Source organism: Bacillus rossius, chromosome 11 (assembly GCF_032445375.1).
Source record: "Bacillus rossius redtenbacheri isolate Brsri chromosome 11, Brsri_v3, whole genome shotgun sequence".
In the NCBI taxonomy this organism is placed as follows: domain Eukaryota; kingdom Metazoa; phylum Arthropoda; class Insecta; order Phasmatodea; family Bacillidae; genus Bacillus; species Bacillus rossius.
This window is the reverse complement of record NC_086338.1, coordinates 57,854,837-57,875,056: the sequence shown is the minus strand read 5'-3', so window position 1 is coordinate 57,875,056 and position 20,220 is coordinate 57,854,837. Positions and strand designations below refer to the sequence as shown.

Below are 20,220 nucleotides of genomic sequence, written 5' to 3'. Positions count from 1 at the left end.
TATTGTCAAACTAAAGAAACAAAACAATTCAGCAATAATTTTGTTACCAGTTAAGTTACTTGAAAAATGATTCAAAATGTGTAAATAAAAGTGTATTTAAACCATACAAATTTGATACTAAAATGGAACTGATACTCTAGAAAGCTATAGTTATATTTTCGTTGGACTGTGCTTCAGTATGGGTTACGAATCAAAGATAAGTCACAGCCAAGCCACCATGGATATGTTCCAACCGGTTAAAATATGCATCAAAATTTCAAGTGCATGCTTATTGTACGACTGTACCTAGCTGGAACATAACCGCGCATTCGGCCAACTGAAGAGTTTACCATGAAAATGCACCATCAAGTTTCAATTGCAATTTTTTTATTGGTACAAAGAAAAACTTACAATTTGTTTCCGTAAAAAATAAGATTCAACTTTACAAGTCTGATTGCGGCCAAATCTAAACAAGCACTATTGGTTTTCCTCTTAAACAAAAAATACACATAAAATAGTAAACTACATAATGCCACACTCAATACTTTTAGCACGGGACACACCAGTTGGAACACAACCTTTGTCAACAAGAATACTCGCAACAATAAAAAGTACTGAGCTAAAACACCTACATCAATGTCCACTGTGTTCCTACATATATAAAACATGTTTCCAATTACGCAGCTTTCTTTTGCAGAGAGAAATGTAAAAACCAACAGTCTGTACGAACGTTGTTGCACACAACACTTCCTTGATACTTTTTTAAAATGGTGAAACAGATATATATTAGTATAACTTGGCTGCTACGTCTAACACCTCTTGAATACTTCCAACTACATGCTACAGTATTAATCTGTACATATTATAGATGAGTAACTGCACTCAAAATGCTCATTTTCTTTTCACTTGTATTTTCTAAGAATAGCAATACTTGGTTCAGACTAAAAAACAGACTTCAAATGATGTAAGCTACTTTATTTAAATTAAGTTTTCATAGAAAGAACACTGATTTATAAATAAAGACGTGGACGCGTGTCTATAACCTGGGAAACACACACTCATGTTCTAATACACGTCATCACTGTTATGAATATTAATATTACTGTCTTGGGATCCTGAAGTTACAAAACATATTTAGGGATGGAGAAAAAGTTCTAACAGTATAAAACTTAAACATGGGTGGAGAACGCAAGTGGAAATTAATGCATATCTCAGCACAATTCACTGTACTGGATGCACATACAAACACGTAGTAGACACAGAATTGTTCAAAGGAAAAAATAAAAGCAAGAAAATATCCTTCTGGCACTGTCCACTAATTTTCCACTGGATAAAAACCATACTAAATAGTGATTTTTTTTGCCAACTTTTCAAAGGTAAATTAACGGTTACAAAACTTACAAAATACGTATATATCTAGTAAAGTACAAAACCACTTCAAGAGTTCCGTTGAAAATGCACACGGTTTAAGCATGGCGCACGGCTGGAAATTACCTTTTTCACCTTCACTTTATTTTTCTTCTAGACAAACAGTATTTTAGTGGACCGGCTGGAGAAATGCTGTACACGTGTTTAATATGAATGGAAGTAGTGTTGGAGGCCGTGTGTCCTGCCGTGCCTGGCACGGGAGTCGTGGGACCTCGTAGCAGCGCCGGCACCATCCTTACCCGCGAGTGCATTCACCAAACCTGCGCAGACACACACATCAACTGACCCCACTCGCACACACAACCCTGTCTTAGTCAAGCACAAACACACACGCCAAACTTACAAGTGACCCCATGTGGCAACTCACTGAATAGTTCAGTGAGTGAGTCCTCTTTAGTAATGTACAGCTTACACCAGCAACAAATTATTAAGTGCAGAAATATCTAAGGCTTGCTATCTAAATTGTGTTTTTTATGTCTTGGTTTTGGTGATGAATATGTTGGTAGTTATGAGGTGAGAAAGGATCACAAATAAGATGGAGCAAGCAAGGATGTCCAGAGAATGGGAAAGTGTTGGAGGGGAAGTATACAGGAAGAAGGCTCCAAGGAAGACCAGAGAGATGAGGAAAAGAGGTGGGAAGAGCAGATAGAGTGAAGGAGAGGAGAAGACTGGAGCAGAGTAAATGACAGGACAGAGAATATGGAGTCATTTTACTTTAGAAACCAACCGCAGACTGGAAGCAGTTGATATTGACTTGGAAGACTAAAATGTGTAACAAATCGAATCATGCCAGGCCAAGACTACAACTACCTGTATTCCTTGCATACACAGTGAACACTTGATGAATATCCCACCTGAAGTTGCAGGTAGTGGGGTGCATAAAGTCTTGTCAAAAATTATCAAACTTTCGGAAAAAGGTTACTTAAAGACTTTAAATAAAAGCGTTTAAAATGAATTCAATTTATTCTTCTCAGGATGAAAAACTGACACGTCCTCTACATTGTAGGTCCAAAATAAAACACTTTCTCTGCGCTCTACTCAGTCCTGTGTCATAACGAAGATCTCGCCCAGGTATGAAGTAACATGGGAAACGTCCCGGTGGACCAATGAACTACCGGGGCCTGCGTCGCGCATCTGGGGCCAACAAATTCTAGGTGATAGTCCGTACGAAATGAGGGGAGGGGAGGCTACATTACACTAGTTCGATCACGGCCCCAACCCCAGATGTTAAATTATCTGGCCTCATGCAATCATTCGATTGTTCAGTGAGTTGTCGCCCTTGCACGTCCTTTCAGCACAGTACTAGAATGGCTGACAACACAGCACAGTACAAAAAATTACCAACTGGGAACTTTCACGAAAAAGCTGCCTTCCTAATGGCTACAAATACTTTTTTTGCAACAACTACTCTGTGATTCCCCTATCACAGTCTTCCCACAGTCCTGGTGAACATCTGTCTCTCCAACAAACGATGCGATAAATACTCTCATTTCAGCCTCAAAATTTTAAAAAACGTGTCTCCCATCTGCAGAATTCAGTGTTACGAACCATCAGTGTTGAGTAGTGTCTGGTCTGGGCTGACCTGTATGTCATAAGAATTGGTCCTTGTATAATTTACGCAGAATCTTAATATCTATACTATACCCAGTGTGTACTTTTGGGACATATTTTTTTAAAATGACAATTGGAGTCTCTACTGACTGACCCGAGACTTCAGAAAAATAGCTGGTTTATTTCACAAGTTTATTTTCAATACACAACATAATGCCAACTGCATTCTTCCTTAAATATCACAACTAAATTTAACTGAGGTCGAGCACAAACATTCTCTCGCCCTAGGCCACGGATAACGAACCAATGACATGCGTGCCAGTGGCGGCATGCCAATAATGAAAGAATCTATATACTTAATTGCTAAAAGTAACAAAGTACGAGCCTAATATAAGATATTTAGCATAATTTGCAACAGCAAAAATCACACTAACCTTCACTTTTATTTAAATAAACATTAAACAGTAAACATTTTGGATCGCTGTGTAAATTTCGAGTTGCGAATAAAGAGATTTTAAGTTAATAGCATCAAGTTTTATTTTTATCATCACTAAGATTCTTTGATGGCATGTCGTAGCGAAATTATTTTTTTCCTCATAAAAAAGGGCACATTCACCAAAAAAGGTTCGCCACCCCTCCCCTAGACTATTTCCTTGTGCTTTCATTGTTTAATTAATCAATTTTGTAATATACCTAATGTGTGTGTGTGTGTGTGTATATATATATATATATATATATATATATATATATATATATATAATCTTGAAAGACGGTTCAACTTTTCAACAAAACACTACTTAGTCAATACTGATCATAAAATCTTTTCCCATACAACCAATGCCATGCAACCAAAACCAAGGCCGCAAGTCTATAATATAAAACCACTCGTATGTTATTGTGCCAGCCCCAGATTAATGACTACTGACTTTTGTTTCTTAAATCATTGTCTCCCTCAAGTTTAGCTAATAATGAAAACTTAATTGTATTTTAACTACATGAATATGTGAATAAAAAAACAGCTCTAGAACAGGCCAGATGACAAGGTAAGGAGCTTCTGATGTTGGTTACTTGATGGCTGCTAGTTTCTACATTTCAATGTCAATAGCAGCACAAACATTGCTAGTTTTATGTATTATTTTTCAAATTTCACCATCTGTTGTAGAAAAATTACAGGTTACTTATATTTGTCACACCTTATATATACATATGAGTTTAACATTCCTGTTCTTTTATACTAGTTAGTTGTCGGCACTCGTTGAAATATGATGAATATAACAATCACTGAAAAATGTTTAAATTATTGGTCTCATCAATGCTAGGTGGAACAGGTTAGCAAATAGCAATGAAAATGTTAACACTGTAAGCGCATGAAAACAGAATTTTTAGTGTTAGTGATGAGCATATTGACATTAATTTACAATATTTGCAAAAATTAAAAATATTAAAAAAAATAATGTATAAAAGTAAATGACAGCCTAAAAAAAAAATAAGAACATGAGATCTACAATTATAATAAATGAGTACAAAATTTTCACCTCACACATAACCGAACTAAAATTATGAAAAAAATTTTATTCTATAAACTGACCTTCCTTTCAGTTGTTATTCATTGTTAATGTAACTCACCACTAGATGTGTATTTGCAAGAAGGCAATCCATTTATGCCGCTCGCTATCACTTTACTACACACAATTAGACTGTACTCTCCCATGGCAGATGACAGAACATTGATGGTTCAGCCAGTAACAGAACTCACATCCAACAGCAAGTAGTTTTCAATGTTTAGGACGAGGTACAAGTGCAGTTGAAGTAAATTTTCTGAATATCCATAAAAAAAATTTTTGTGTCCAGCAAAATTAACAAATGTCCCATACCTTTTTAGTCTTTGATAAATGTTCACAGACTAAACAAGTATGTATTATTCCTATAGTAAAAAACTGATACTAAGTTCTGCACTACAAACATTCAACAATGACAGTCACAACATAGGTACTTAGGTTGTTAACACAGTAAAAAATAGCCTGGAAACTAGGCACAAAGCTAGGCACAATCAGCGAGGACTGAACCCAATACAATAGTCGGGACACAGTTAAATGGGTTAGCAATATTGCCTAACCAATTATTTTATATTACCGGTGATACCAGATAATTGCGGCTTCATGCTACGAAAAATCCTAAAATGTTATTACTTTTAATAACCATCCATGATGTGTGAAAGGGCGTTGTAAAATTTTTATTAGTTTGTTAGCTGATGCCGATTTCATTTTCCAGTTCAGTAGAAGTGTTAATGACTGATTAGCGCCGTATTTATTTAGCTGGCTTTTAAGAGCAAAAGTGTGTAACACAAAGGATTGTCAAATGAGATAGTATTTTAATTTAGTTGTGTTATAACAAGTCTGGTTTGTTTAAGAACAGTGATTGAGAAAAATTGGTGTTGGTTTGTGCTTTTCGTAAAGAATATTTTTGTAGATTAAATGGCTTTGTTAGACACTGTGCCGGAAAAAAGGTAACAAGTCATGTTGCGGGTGTCCCATTGTGGTTATTTTTTTGGATACTACAAAAATGTATTTTTTTATTAGAAGTTTTGCTTGCTCACAGTGTGACCAAAATCTGGGATGGTTATTGAGTTAGCCGAGGACAGTGGATGGTTTCAATCCAAGACTCACTTGAGAAAGTAATTTCAAAAACGCATTTATTAACGACACATGGTTTTCAAAGGAGCCACTTTTAAGTTAAAACTGTAATGAAGTGGATATTATTTTTTCTTGTTCCATTTGCAGCAGAATTAGCAGAACAATACCCAGAACCACAATAACTGTGACAAGCTTACAATTGCCATTGTATGATTTACACAGATCTTAAAAGTAGGACCAACACAAGAAAGTGAAAGGGTGTGGCGTGATACGTTGCGGTCAGTGGAGGCCTTATTTCGTTGCAGACACCTCATGAAATTCATGTTTTGCCAAAGGTCACAAAATCAATAAGAATGTCTGCATCACTTCTTACTTGCTACAAAGTTGTACCTCTTCATTAAAGGTGAACATTTTAAAAACTAGATTAGCAAAAGGGATTTTGGTGAGAATTTTCAGGAACAAGCGATCAGGATCCAGGGATGAACTTCAATATATGAAATGGAAGAATTAGCATATTTTTAATTCTCTATAGTTGGCTACAGTTAAGCTTAACAAAGATATACGCGATCGCAGCTAAACAATGAATGGAGGTGGCAGTGCGAATACCCAGGTATTGTAATGTCAGCTTAGAGTGTTATTTTTAATTAAGTAGTAGGAATTCAGAAACCAAGATTTCAAGGTAAATGTACTGGAAAGACATAGTTACAGTTTTAATTTAATTTTCGTTCCCTGAAGCCACGCCATCCGATGCTGGTATAGTAATGTAAGCTATAAACTATTATTTTTCACAAGCTAGTAGGAATTAAGAAACCATCCCTTCAGGGGGGAAATTTAGGGACGTGTGTGAAAACAATGTGTTCCAATTTTTATTTATTTTCATTCTAAAATGCTGCAACATCCGATAATTACCAAATAGTTTAATAAACTGTTTTACAGTTGTATATGCGATTGCAACTACATAGAAAGGTTATTTATGGTTAATTGCATTTGAATTTAAATGTGTAATATGTTTTCACATATTCATGCTGTTTGTAATTTTAAGCAGTATTATGATCCACATGAAGGGATAAAGACAAAGAGTCGCCAATTTAATTAATTTTTAACACATCACTTGGTGTATTGTTAGCGAAGTGAAAGCACAAATTTGCAGAGAGCAGAAATTATTGATGGTATTCATATTTAATTTGTTTTGTATCATATTTTTCTGACAAAGAATGGTTGGTGTTTCCGTAAGTGTGGCATATTGAGAAGCCAATTGGTGAATTTTCATTACATTGACTACCCAGCAGAATTTATTCATGCTCCATCAAGGTTCTAGACGATAGTTAAGGTCTCTATTTTCTGCTTGCACAGAAACACATACACGCATCTGACAAATGAGTGTTCACGGTTTTTTTCTTTCTTAAATCTGCACAATTAACCAGGTAAATATGTAGTTGGGCGATATTTGTTAAAAAAAAAATTTTAATTCGGAAAATACTTTTATTCTATGACTTTTAACTTCCTCTTTCAGTTACATTATAAATACTTTCAAACTAAGCAGACATTAAAAATAATATTAATTAATTTTAATGGTTGTTTAGTTTTAAAGTATTTATAATGTAACTGACCTGACCAAACAAACCGGGACAAAGGATGAACAGTAGGAACTCACAATTTTTTTTTCTTACTTAATACTTGTGCAACAATATCCGAATAACAAAACATTAAAATATGAAATGTTAAAAACTCACTTAAGTTAGAGGCGGGTACATTCTCCAATAAAAAAAAAAATTGTTACTCGTTTTAACAAGAAACAATGGTAATTGCTGCAAGAAACAAAATTTCATACTCGTAAACAAGAAACAATGGTTATTGCCGCATGAATGCACAGGTATTGTGATGAAAATTAAAATTCGATATCTCCCAAAGTATTTGGAATTTATTATCTCTGCCGGGTTTAATGATAAGAGGATGTTAAAGTGCATAGAATAAAAGTATTTTCGGATTAAAATTTTTTTTTAAAACATATCGCCCAACTACATATTTACCATTAACCGAAATATTAGTGAGAAATGTATTAAGGAAGCAGATTAAGTGCAGCGGATGTAGTAAATATCTTGCAATGGGGCTGCGAAACAATCTATTGCAGGGGGAAATAAGTGCAGGCGGTGATGAAGGGCTACAGGGCACTGGCACTCATGTGAGGATCCCGAAGCGAACAATCAGGGCGCTAGTAAGGACGGATGCTGGTAAGACAAATTTAGGCAGCAGTGGAGAAGCAGACAGTGATGTATATGGAAATGGGGGTAAGGAGGGGAGGAACTTACAAGCCAACAGTGATGGTTGCAGACATTGGATGAGGCATGGTACAGTAAGGGGGGTATATAAGGCTTATGAGCTGTTCAGTAGTGAGGGATAGGGATGAACTGGGTAATAGTTTGCAAGGGAGGAAAAATAAAGAGAACACAAAAGTGAGGCAGATTCTGGGAGGGAAATCGATACATCTTTACAACTAAATTCAGACAATAAACCTGTAAAAAGCAAAAATCAAAGTTTGTAATGTTGAAGTCATACTTACATCATGCAACCACTTAGTATGGCTGATGTCTCTGGAACTGGCGGCCGCCCCCTCGAGGCTTGGCACCATAACCTGTTGTGGAGCCCCCGACTGGGGTGGTGGGGTAGTACGACGAGTAGTCGTAGCCTCCTCCGTAACCGCCGTAGCTCGGGCTCTGGCCCACGCTGCCATAACCAGATCCAAAATCTGACTGGCCGTAGCCGGTGCCGTAACCTCCATAACCGCCGTAGCCGGACCAGCTACCGCCCCGGCCGGCGCCCCTTCCAGCGCCCATGCCTGAACCAGGCCCCATTCCTTCCATGTTCAGCTTCACCTTCTTCACGTCGACCTCCTTGCCGTTTATGCACTGCTTCGGGTTCTTTAGAAGGTTGAAAACGACATCCTTTGAATCAAATGTTATAAAACAAAAGCCTTTCCTCTGGTTCTTTACTTTATCAAATGGCGCCTGAACTTCAACCACGTTGCCGTACTGTGAGAAGTAATTCCTAATATCAGAATCTGATATTTCCGGCGTCAAACCACCCACAAATATTTTACCCTGCTGAGTTTTCTTTGTGACACGCTTAGGGTCGACTTTCTTGTCGTTAATGTAGTGATCGCCATAAGCCAATACCTCATCGATGGTTTTCGTATTACCGAAAACTACAAATGCAAACCCTCGTGACTGACCTGTAAACTGATCTAGTTTGATCGTTGCGCCTTCGACAGGTCCATATTTACTGAAATAATCTACCAAATCCTTTTCTGATGTTTGCCGACTCAGCCCGCCAACGAAGAGCTTTTTGTCATCATCTCGCCCAACAATACCTGCACTTCCTTGCGATGATTGGTTGTTTCCAGAAGAATTTGCGTTGTATCCTTGATAGTAATCCATGTCGAAACAGTAGTTAAAACGAAAGATTGAGCTGAAAATTAAAATTACATAAACCACGCTTTCAACTAAAAATTTTATCTTTCGTAATGGAGCGACGCAACAGCTTCAACACGACTACCAACATGTGAATAATTCTTACTCAAAGGAACGTTTCTAGACAAAAATATTCCCTTGTGCAAATTTTATTTTAGTATTAGTTTGCAGTTATGAAACATATTCTGACATAATACAGCCAAAATAACTATTTCACTTAATAATTTATTTATGCTAGTAGTTAACTATTAAATGTTGAGTAATTCAAACATTATACCTGGACATATTAATATGATTCTAGTATGGTAGGGAAAAATGTTTTTGTACGAGTCCGGATCAAAAATCAGTAATTTCCGAGATGTCCGTTTCTTTTACGTGTTCTAAAATGGCGTACGCTTGTGTGGTTTGCCTTTTGGCGGGTAATGAAAGCGTACATTATGACGTAGTAAATAGTTATAATTGAAATCAAGATAATAAAAAGACCCATGTTTGACAGGCTACTTCGATTTATTTTGAAAGCCCATTTAAAGTGTGATGTGCTGCAAAATAAGAGTTTCACTATAAGTCAGTTGGAATAGTTAGTTTTTTTTAATGCAATTTATTATATTCTGATTTTAGCTGTTTGAGAAAAGCATGTCGCATATAAACGTGGGTAGTTTTATTACACTTAATGAGTACGATTATAGTATGTTTTTAGGATTTTATTAGTTGGAAGACGACATAGTATTAAAGGTTTTATTAAATCGGAATTTAAATTTGTAGATATACGTTGAATTCGTATGAATTGGGCATTGACTGGCTACAGATTTCTATAAATATATTACAGCAACAATAAAAATTAAACCAATTTTTTAAACATGAGAATAGGTAAATAAACTAACATCAAACAAAGCCTAACATTCAGTACATATAAAAATCCAAATGGCGCCAGACTAGAATCTAAATTATAGACATGACCAGCCACAATTTTTCTGCAATAATTTTTTTCTATTTTTTGCTTGTGTGTTGTCCTTTTGAGATTGTGGTTGCTGAGGAGCCTGTCGGGGACTTTTAAAAAAAAATATATATATATGTAAATTTACTAATTTTATGAGTAGGTAGAGAATTAGTTTTGTGATGATACTGAAAAGTAGTCTGGGGAATATGGGCAAGTAATAATTAAAACGAAAGGTTGGTTAGGGTAGGTCAGCGACTTAATAAGTATTTTATACATATTTATTAATGTACCTCACCTAACCTTTCACTTTTGTTATTCATGGTTTCCCAAAAGCTGCTAATATGCTGAATTACAAGAGGCAGATACTTTATTTAAAAAATTAAAATATATCAAAAAATAATTGGAACGTTAAACAATTGAAAAGGTTTGCTTTAAAATTTTTGATTTTTCAAAGATACTGGTGAAGACCCTGGATTATATTCTGAGGAACTATTATATCCACCTCCCCCAAACCAACCCCCCCCCCCCCCCCCCCCCCGAACACCTGGTAAGATCCCTTTCCAAAGAATAAGGGCCCGACAAAAGTAAATAGCAGAAGGCCCCGTAAAGTCTAGGGCTGCCAATCCGATAGGCTTATTTTTATTTTTATTTTTTGCTTTTTGACTTCCAAATTTTTGGAAGTTGTGCTTCAAATGATTAACAAATTTACAAAAAACTACCATAAAGCCACAAGAATTACATTCATGAAACAACTAATAATTATATTATTTTGAAATAACTAAGCATATTATTTAAACTTAAACACGAACAGTGCGTAGGTACATTCTAAAAAGTTTTTGGCAGCCCTTGGTACTAAGGGTTTTTCCATCCATGGTGTTAAGTGTTCCTGGTGAGGTTCAAATCATGTTTTTTTAAGAACTCCATCTCATTGTTGAGATGGATTGAGGTTGCTTTGACCATGGACATGCATGTGGTTCATTTTTGGTTTCACATGGATTGCAGAAATCACGCGAGACCATGGAAAATTCCTTCCACAGTTTACTTGAACTTCAATGTTAAGTGTATACCTCGCTAATGTCTACTTTGTTAGGGGCATATGTGGTAGGTGGGGGATATATACCCCTCTGAAAGCCTAAAAAATCTTATCACTCCCACCAGCTAAAGGAAATAATTTGAAAGCAAACCGCAAGCTAAAAGATTTTGTAAAAACCTCCCGCCCCTTCTCTTACCAAATTCAGAAATAGGCTAGGTACTGCTCACTGGTGACTAAATGTTTTAACACAAAATTAAATAAAAAAAATACATTAAAAATCATAGATGAAACATTAAAAACCTTGTTTGTTCATTCCTTAGTCAAGGACCTTTGTTGAGTAGGCAGAAGTCAGTTGTGAGATTCTTAGACCTAGTGTAATTTTCCAGGTAGGGCGAAAATGTGTAGGATTTTCGGGGGGGTCGCGTAATTTCATTTTCATTTCCATTTCACAGTTACAATTTTACAAGTGCAAGCAAGCCCCCACATTGAGAGGCTTTTTTACTTGAGGGGGATGGGGGCCCCCAGCCCCTCCGGTGCCTACGCCCATGCCTGGGGCTACACTGCTTGCAACTTGCACTGCATCTAGCAGGATTCAACTGGAGCGATAACACATTGGACTCTCATTCCAGAGGAACCAGGTTTCAACCCTGGTTGTGGTTTTCCACGCTTTCCTAACATCACTACAGGCAAGTGTTGTGGCGATTCCTTACTGTAGACAGTGGGCCTGTTGCTTTTCCCATCCCTGTTCCATCTTCACTTCGTGTTACTGCATCTAATGACCTCATTCATAAGACTTTAAATACAGAATTTAATAATAAAAAATAAAAATACTCAAAAGACACTACAGCAGCGCTTCCCAAACGGTGGGTCGCGACTCGATCTAAACCATCGAATAAACCATCAGAAAAAATTAGAAAAATCGAAATAAATCGAATTATGTGCAAATGCATATCTATTGTTAAATAAATAACTGTTTTGCTACAAAGTGCTTATATTTTGTCAATCATTTTCAAATCAGAACACAAATTGTTTATCAGTAATCAAACGGTATCTTAAAAAAAAGCATATATATAGATATAATATATGCAATATTTTATGGTGTATAATATATATATACATAAGGAAGGGATATGGTACAAATAAGGTTTTTTACCCCACCATGGACCGATAGACAGTGGAGGTATTCCTATAAGGAAAGGTGGGTTGCCAGCTGAAAAGGTTTGGGAACCACTGCACTACAGCATTCACCATTCCCATACTTGGCCTAGTTCTCTTTTTAAACCCCATCTGAAGGGGGGGGGGGAAATGCTTTCACAGTCTGACTGATAGCAGATTTGAGATTGACGTTTTCCCTTTAATCACCCTGATTTTAAACCAACTACATCACAAGCTTTTATATCGGTTCCTGAAATTTCGGATTCATTGGTACTGTGGAGCATTATAGCTTTAAAATTCTCCATGTCTACATGTTTTAAAGGTTGCTCACATTTATTGGTTCTTTTATTAAAACATTTGTTTAGTATAAGTCTTAAAAATCAGGTTTTTCCTGATAAATGGAAAACTGCTAAAGTAATACGTATACACACAGGTAGTTCTAGATATGTGTTTCAAATTATAGACCCATGTCTCTTAAATGGCTGTTCAAAAATATTGTAAAAAAAAAAAAAAATTTTTTAATTTCAAATTTTCAAATAAAATATAGCCTTTCTGAATTCAACATGGATTTAGAACAGGTATGTCCACTGCAACTAATCTTATTACTTTCTTTAATCCCATTTATAATAAAGTAATTAGCAAAGTCCAAGTTTTTGCCTGTTTTTTCGACCTTGCGAAAGCCTTCATTTCTGTTAGTAATTCTATACTTCGTAGTAAATAAACTAATTTTGGTCTCAGTGATTGTTTTATAAACTGGTTTTCCCGTTATCTGAAAAATTGTAATTTTTATATTGCTAATATTAACTGAATTTCTTCTTATTTATATGCAAGCTGTGGTGTTCCTTAGAGTGTTACCCTGTTGCCATTACTTTTTAATATTTTCATTGATGATATCTCACTGGCACCGAATCACTCCATTAGTGCAAAATGAAAAAAAAAACTAAAATAATAATCTTCACTAGGAAATATGTACCTATTAAACATGACTACACATCATCCCAAAATATACTTCAATAATGATAATGATAATGATAATGATCTCAACATCATTGTAGACTCCAAATTATTTTTTCATCAACATGTAGACAGGGCTAACCTGGATCTTTCTTGAGTGGGAAACATAGTGGGTTGTCTCCTGGTGCTCCCGTTTCCATTACGTAAAATTCCGTCAACGGTCCATGTTTCATTTCCTAATCGTCTAATGATTGCGATGTGGATGAGACATTAAACCATAATTCATTCATTCTTTTATTCAAGTATAGTGCATTATAACTATTGTTGTTTGAACATCAGAAAAACTATCTCTTATCACATCTCTTTGTTTGTCTGTTTTTCAAAATTCCTGTTTTTCTTTGGTTCGCCATTGCTTTTTGGAGTGTGGCGGGAAAAAAAAAATAAGAAAACACACCTAATCCTTAACTTGGGAGGGAAATTTCTAACACTGGACTTGCCAGGAATCAAATCCAGGACCTTTAAATCTCCAGTGGGCACCTGACCATATTTTGGATTCCAGAATATTGTGCCAAGAAATCATGAACTGACTTACTCGAGGCTAAATTTATGGAATAAACATTTGTGACAATACTCTGATTTTGCAGCTGGTATTTACAATTTTCTTAATAAAAAAAAATGGAAGGAAGACCAAATAAATGTAAATTAAAATGTACACTTTGTTTTATTGCAAAATAGTATGCACCTAAATTATATATGATAAATGTCTTGACATATGTAGTAATATCATAGAAATTTGCTTCATTTACATATGGTAATGAAGTTTTTGGTAGTTGCTTTTGTACCGAGGCATTTGGCACATCTTTCTGGTTCACCTGCAAAAAAAAATTGCATTTAAAATGTCATCAAAGTGAATACAAGGGCAATAGTAGATAAGAGTAGAATTAAGTAAATTTTCCTTTTTATTTGTAAGTTCATAGTCTAATAGATTTTAACTATGCAATGAAATTTGTTAATATTACAATGATTCCATGCAAAACTTGATTGTTCCATAGTCCTGTGGTTTCTACCATAATGAAAGGCTCTACGGAATGTATTGGGTAAAAAAAATTGTAGCTCTTCCAGAAAATCATTTTCAAAACAGCCTGGTGTGACTCTCTCCAGTGTCGTGTCTGTGCTAATTGTTTCATCTCCTCAGTTTATGTTCAGGCAAACTTGTATGATAGTAAACACAACAGACTACTTGTGTTGGGTCGGAGACCTCTTCTTGGTCAGTGTTATCCTTGGTGGGGGGAAGGGGGGGGGGGGTCAGCCTGCCCCGGGCAGAGGGATAGCGCGGGCGCGTGTTGGGCCCAACACACCTCAGCATCATTCATACTGATCATGAGTTGGCTTGAAAGCTCTCTCTCGTTTGAGGATATTTTTAAAATTCTTTTGCTTCAAGGAAAAAAATGTTAAGTGAAGTTTTAAGATATTAAGTGACCGAACGTGGTAAATTACAAAGATCGCAGGCCCACGCGGCCATCGTCTGGAGTGGCTTGGCTTCTGGGTTGTAGCCGCGTCCAAGGAGAATATATCACCGACGTTTCGGTCGACATTGCAGTCGCCGCCATCATCCAGGTAGGGAGTATGTAATTCTACTCTGTGATGGCAAATGCAATGTCATCCGAAACGTCATTGATATCTTCGCCTTGGACGCGGTTTCAACCCAGGAGCCAAGCTACTTCATGGGAATCCACATGAATGTTTTATCATAATTTTTTATTGGATCATATGACTTAGGTAATACCTACAACAACAAAAATTAAGTGGTTTTTTCTGTATTTTATCAAATAATTGTCCAATATTATAATTTAACAATGGAACACAATTAAAACTAGTATGCATTTTTTAATTTAGTGTTTCCATTAAATTTTGAACACTATATCATTGCTATAAATACAGTATTGGAAACGGTAGCTTTTAAACACCGGTACCCTACGCAGGGTTTGATAAAAATTCAACTTAAAATGTTAAGAATATGCACAAAAAAATTATGTCTGGTACATTTCTTGCTCTGTTTTTGGGGAATTGGAGGGGGGGGGGACTAATCACAATTTTGGCCCCGGGCGGAGAAAAGCCTAGGTCCGTTACTGGTTCTTGTGGATCTGTAGTGGGTTTCCATTGCCTTCTGCAATTACGGAAGGATTGAAACTGGTGCGTGAAACTGCTGTAGACTTCAGTGCCACAGAACACAGCTACCAAAGCAAATTGTGATACGCCAATGAAAATCACATGCGAGTTAAAAACATGCTTACCTTTTTTTACGAATTGGTTTTTCTTTGAGTGAGCCAACAACTTTCTTGTGTTTCATGTCCCGAGTTGCAGGGCCCTCAAATTCCGAAACTAGTCCAGGTCCAATGCTTATCCCTGTATGTTCAACAGATAAAAATTTAAGACTTCATTATTTTTATTTTTTATTATTACTTCAGATAGTTTATATGTGTACAATCCTTTTTATAACTACACTATTTATGTTTGTGCAGTTTGTAAGTTTACTCCCAGCAAATACTGTAATGAATATGTGTAGTTGGTATAATCTATTGTCAAACATTGTACATGTGTAAGTGACTAACAATAGCATCTTCTATTCTTCTGGAGTGCCTAGTGAACAAATAAAACCCAAAATGCAGTTTGTTTCTTCAGTAATGGGCCAGGTACTTGTTTGTTTATGATTAATACAGTTTAAAATAAAATTAAACCAGAAGAAAAAATAACATAGCTTTCAAGATAATTAAGGCAGAAGATTAAAAAAAAAATTAGTAAAAATACAGTATTATCCTTAAGGCCCTTTCATGTGATAAATTTTGCTTCCATTCATATTTCAAATTTCATTTCCTTCAATACCTTTAATGGCATTCCAGTCACTAAATCATTACAGAGGACATCTTGTTCATTGTATTAAATGCTTCATTTTCTTTAAAAAAAATTAAATTCAGACATATTCTAAATTTATTATTAAGTGATTTTTGGCACCAAGGAAAAGGTTAGGAATTTATCAGACCTTACTAGACAGAGGCCCTAAAAAGCTATAAAATGCAGTACAGAAGCTTAATTGCAATCTGTTTGAATATGCAGCATTTAATTTTTTTTTATTTTTTAAAAAAGATGGCATAGCCTGATTCCCCTAATACTCGCAAAGAGATGGAGAAAAGATTTTATGTATTTATTTTTATTTAAATTTAGTTTTTAAAATACAGGATTTTGTGTTATTGTTTTTATTTTTATGAAAGCTGTTTTGTAACACTTAACTCCACAAAAATAGTGGCAAAATTCATATGCTGCATGTTTACGATAAAATAATTTATGTTATTTTTTTCTAAAACAGATGCATACGTTCAGAACAACGAAAGTAAAATTATCGAGCATGTGTGGTTTGAAAGCGATTTGATAAGAGATGCACAAATAAAAGTAATTAATTTGACTTTCATGACCCAAGAACCTTGGGTAAAAATTTTGTCCGGAAATAATAATTACAGTCGTTGAATTTCAAATGTTACGAGATAAGATTTGATTTAAGTTTTGGTCAAGTGCTGCTCAGTTCCGAGGTTTAACTTACGTTTTGGTCCCGTGAAGTGTATGAACTTGTATTTCGGTGTTACTATGCGTCACTCTGGTGTTAACGCAATTCGCGGTGGGATACTGTCCCTGGCGACGGCGTACCGGACTTGGTGGAGTCGCCGACGGCCCGCGGCTCTGCCCGCGAGGTCCTCTTGGCGCCGGTGCTCCTGCGAGCGGCTCCCCTGCTCGCCAGGGACGGCCGCGGGGACCCGCTCTCGAGGGCCGTCCGGGCCGCGAGCAGGCTCTCCTCGCACTCCGCCGCCCTCTGCTCCAGCGCCTTCCTCTCCTCCACGCATCTGCGCACACCACTCCTCACTCACGCTCTCCCTGTTCCAGTCCCACGCGGGGGCGATATGTCCTTTCCTCTCCACGCATCTGCGCACACAACTCCTCCCAATTCCAGTCCCACACTGGGGCAGACCCAGCTCTCAATTCCAGAAGGGACGATATGTCCTTTTCTCTCCTCCCATAGCATCGCCACTGAGCTCACAGGCTGCGTCCTTGTCGAATAATTCACAGACGTTGCTGGTCGACATTGCAGTCGCCGTCATCAGGGAGCAGTTACCTACTGAGGTACAAGTTATCCTGCCTTGTAAGAACCTCAGTAGGTAACTGCTCCCTGATGATGGCGACTGCAATGCCGACCAGAAACGTCTGTGAATTATTCGCCAAGGACACGGCTACAACCCAGAAGCCAAGCTACTTTAGACTATGGCCGTTAAAGCCACGAACATTATTAAGTACTTACTTGTTTATTTACTCCAGTTTGTTTTACATGTTAATTTATTGGAAAAATCTGAGTACAAAATTTTAAAAATATTTGTGAAACATACATATGATGCCTTTATGCATTCATTTTATACAGCTTTGAAATGTCTTTCAAACAAATTAAAACAGCATTTATAAAAAAAATGTGCATTTGGATTCCACACGCGACAAAGTGAACCTTCTTGCTTATTTTATTACATTATTAGGCATAGTAAACATAATTTTCTTTGGATCACGTCGCTAATAAAAAAAATCTATGCAAGTATGCGAGCGCTAAATTATGCTATCACGCATGTGACCATACCTATTTTGAATAATTTTTGTTTAGAAAACTATGGCCTAATCTGCTATTTTTTATTTTCAAACAGTTACCTTCAAATAGCTGAAAATCAAAAACCAAGTTTCTTATAATTTTTTTGAAATAAAATGTTTAGCATCAATGTAATAAAAAAAAATTGACAGTTCAAAGACAGATAGCTTTTACGTGTGCAAAAAAAATTATCACTATATCTACAATAAGTATTAAGTGGTTGTATGATAATTAAGATGGTATTTTTCTTACTCAAACTAGGACTTAAGAAGACTTTATGGGTTAATCAATGTTGCGACACAGACATTGGTGAAATAAAACAGCACGTCACCTGGTGTGCAGATCCTTGAAGACTTGAAGCGTGATTTTAGGGTCTACGTTTGTCAGCAGCGCGTGAGCGTCTATCTCTCCCCGTTCAAACTTCTCGATGAACTGCCCAGTGAAATCTGCGTAGTCCTGCGATGTGTAGCCGCAGGCAGGCAGGTTTGTCAGCATTCGGGCAATCTCCAAGTCTTTCTTGGTTTGCGTCAGGTGCTCCTGAAACAGAACATCTCTCAAGCTGGAGTCCAACAACACGACGGTCACTATACACTCGGTAGCCAACAAAATACAAGGTCACAGTGACGTCAACATGACAAAATACAGGTACGCGCCCCGTCAGTCTGCAATAAGTAGACTCAATTTCTAATTTCGTCGTGTTGTGCATCTTGACAGGAAGCAAAGCGGAAACCTTACACAACCAAACCTCAAAAATATGTACCTTTTTGGTACATCTTGATGTTCACAAATGTAATTTCTTTTTATGTTTGGGTACACTTTCATAATTAGTGAGTGACTTCAACTGCTTATTAAGTTTAGTTTTAGTATTTTTTTTTCCGTAGCTAACAACGGAATTATTTTCTGTCCCTTATCTACATATATGTAACTTGCTTCCTTATATCTAAAATGAACTTAATCCACTTTATGCAGTAGATGACTAAATGTTGTATTGTTAGGCACTTCAGCTAACAGGAAATGTAAGATTCCTATAGGGCCTACACGGTTTTTGGCACATACACGGTATTTTATGGACACATTTGGCTTGGAGTGATTTTCTGACAGCCATATTATGGTTAGTGACCGTAAGTTATTAGCTGTGTCATGCTGGAATGATGTATGACGCCTAATAGGATTTGTCATGTTGTGTTGGTTGTGGCATTGTGACTTCACCTTAAATGTAACATCAGATATGCACTGTTTTGCAGAGAAAAATAGGGATAAGCGGGGATTCTACAGTAGGTTAACATTTCGGACTGCCCGTTTCAACTGGGAGGTCAGCGCTCTCCCCAAAACTCGAAGCTGGAAGCACCACTGAGCCTGCAACACTTCAGCTGAGGCAACGATTGGCTCTTGATTTAAAAAAAAAAAAAGACAACTGGACTACATTATGCACTGAACTCTGCGTGAAGTAGGTAGCACAGGCACGCACATCGTCGACTTGATCATATCACCTGCACGTTCTGAAGCAGTCCTTGGAGTTGAGGCTCCGTCTTGAACCTCAAGAGGCGGGACGGCAGGCCCCGAGCGCGCTCGCCGAACCTCAGCGTGGACAGGGTCGAGTCGAGATTGCCCACGTCCGGGATCACGTGGCCAATGAACCTGCACAGTCCCCCACCCCGTTCCAGTCCGAGAGCTATGGTCATTCTGATCATGCGGAGTAACATTAACAAAACATACTGTAATCAAATTAAACAATTAATGTAAAGAAGCTTCCAAAACCAACTTCCGGCTCTTCTTTCAGATCGCAGAATTCAGCTCGACTCTCTCTCTTTGTTCAAAAATGTCACAACTATAAAATCAAATGTAATTATGTCCTTGCTAATGTGTACTGGTCTGAGAGTCCCTCAATTTAATAGTTGACTAATTACAAAACTTCAATAAAATGCACATGTAATTGAGTTAAGTTACTTACAGATTTAAGTAACTTATGAATTTTTGAATTTTCTTTGTAATGTATGTCACTATTTTATACAATAATTCTTTCCCACATTCAAATTTATTCATTATTGTATTGTTTTGTTACTATTTTCCAATAACTTTGCTCTATTAATAGTTCTAAACTTACATTATTTATTTATTTATTTATATATGTACATAAATGCTATAAATTTATTTTGTTTTGGTTTCTTACATTATTTTGTTTTGTAGAGTAGTTGTTTAGCATCTTTTGTAATAGTTGTTCCTGTTTGATTAATTTGTGTTTGTGTTTCATGTGAGTTGTCCTTTTGTATATGTTGTGCCTACCTCTAAAATTTCTAACTGTTGGTAGGCATTATTACTAATAAATAAATAATTACACAATTTCTATGTGGTCTTCAGAGCCACTGCCATTTTTTTTTAATGTTCCTTTTGTCTAGATTACCTTAAAA

General features: G+C 36.5%; 2 protein-coding genes across 2 annotated transcripts; both read right to left on the bottom strand.

Moving 5' to 3' along the window:
- Window positions 1–349: 349 nt before the first annotated feature.
- On the bottom strand, window positions 350–9,142 carry LOC134537100 (RNA-binding protein squid-like). The gene is made up of 2 exons (XM_063377382.1): window positions 8,152–9,142; window positions 350–1,667 (listed from the first exon to the last, which is right to left on the bottom strand). Exon 1 carries the CDS (start codon window positions 9,023–9,025, stop codon window positions 8,165–8,167), a length of 861 nt encoding a protein of 286 aa, XP_063233452.1. The 5' UTR covers window positions 9,026–9,142; the 3' UTR covers window positions 350–1,667; window positions 8,152–8,164.
- A 4,697-nt stretch (window positions 9,143–13,839) lies between these two features.
- LOC134537098 (uncharacterized) lies at window positions 13,840–19,515 on the bottom strand. Its single transcript, XM_063377376.1, has 5 exons — window positions 19,303–19,515; window positions 18,144–18,349; window positions 16,837–17,030; window positions 15,432–15,543; window positions 13,840–14,009 (listed from the first exon to the last, which is right to left on the bottom strand). The coding sequence occupies exons 1-5, from the start codon at window positions 19,513–19,515 to the stop codon at window positions 14,006–14,008; spliced, it is 729 nt and encodes a 242-aa protein (XP_063233446.1). The 3' UTR covers window positions 13,840–14,005.
- Window positions 19,516–20,220: the final 705 nt, after the last annotated feature.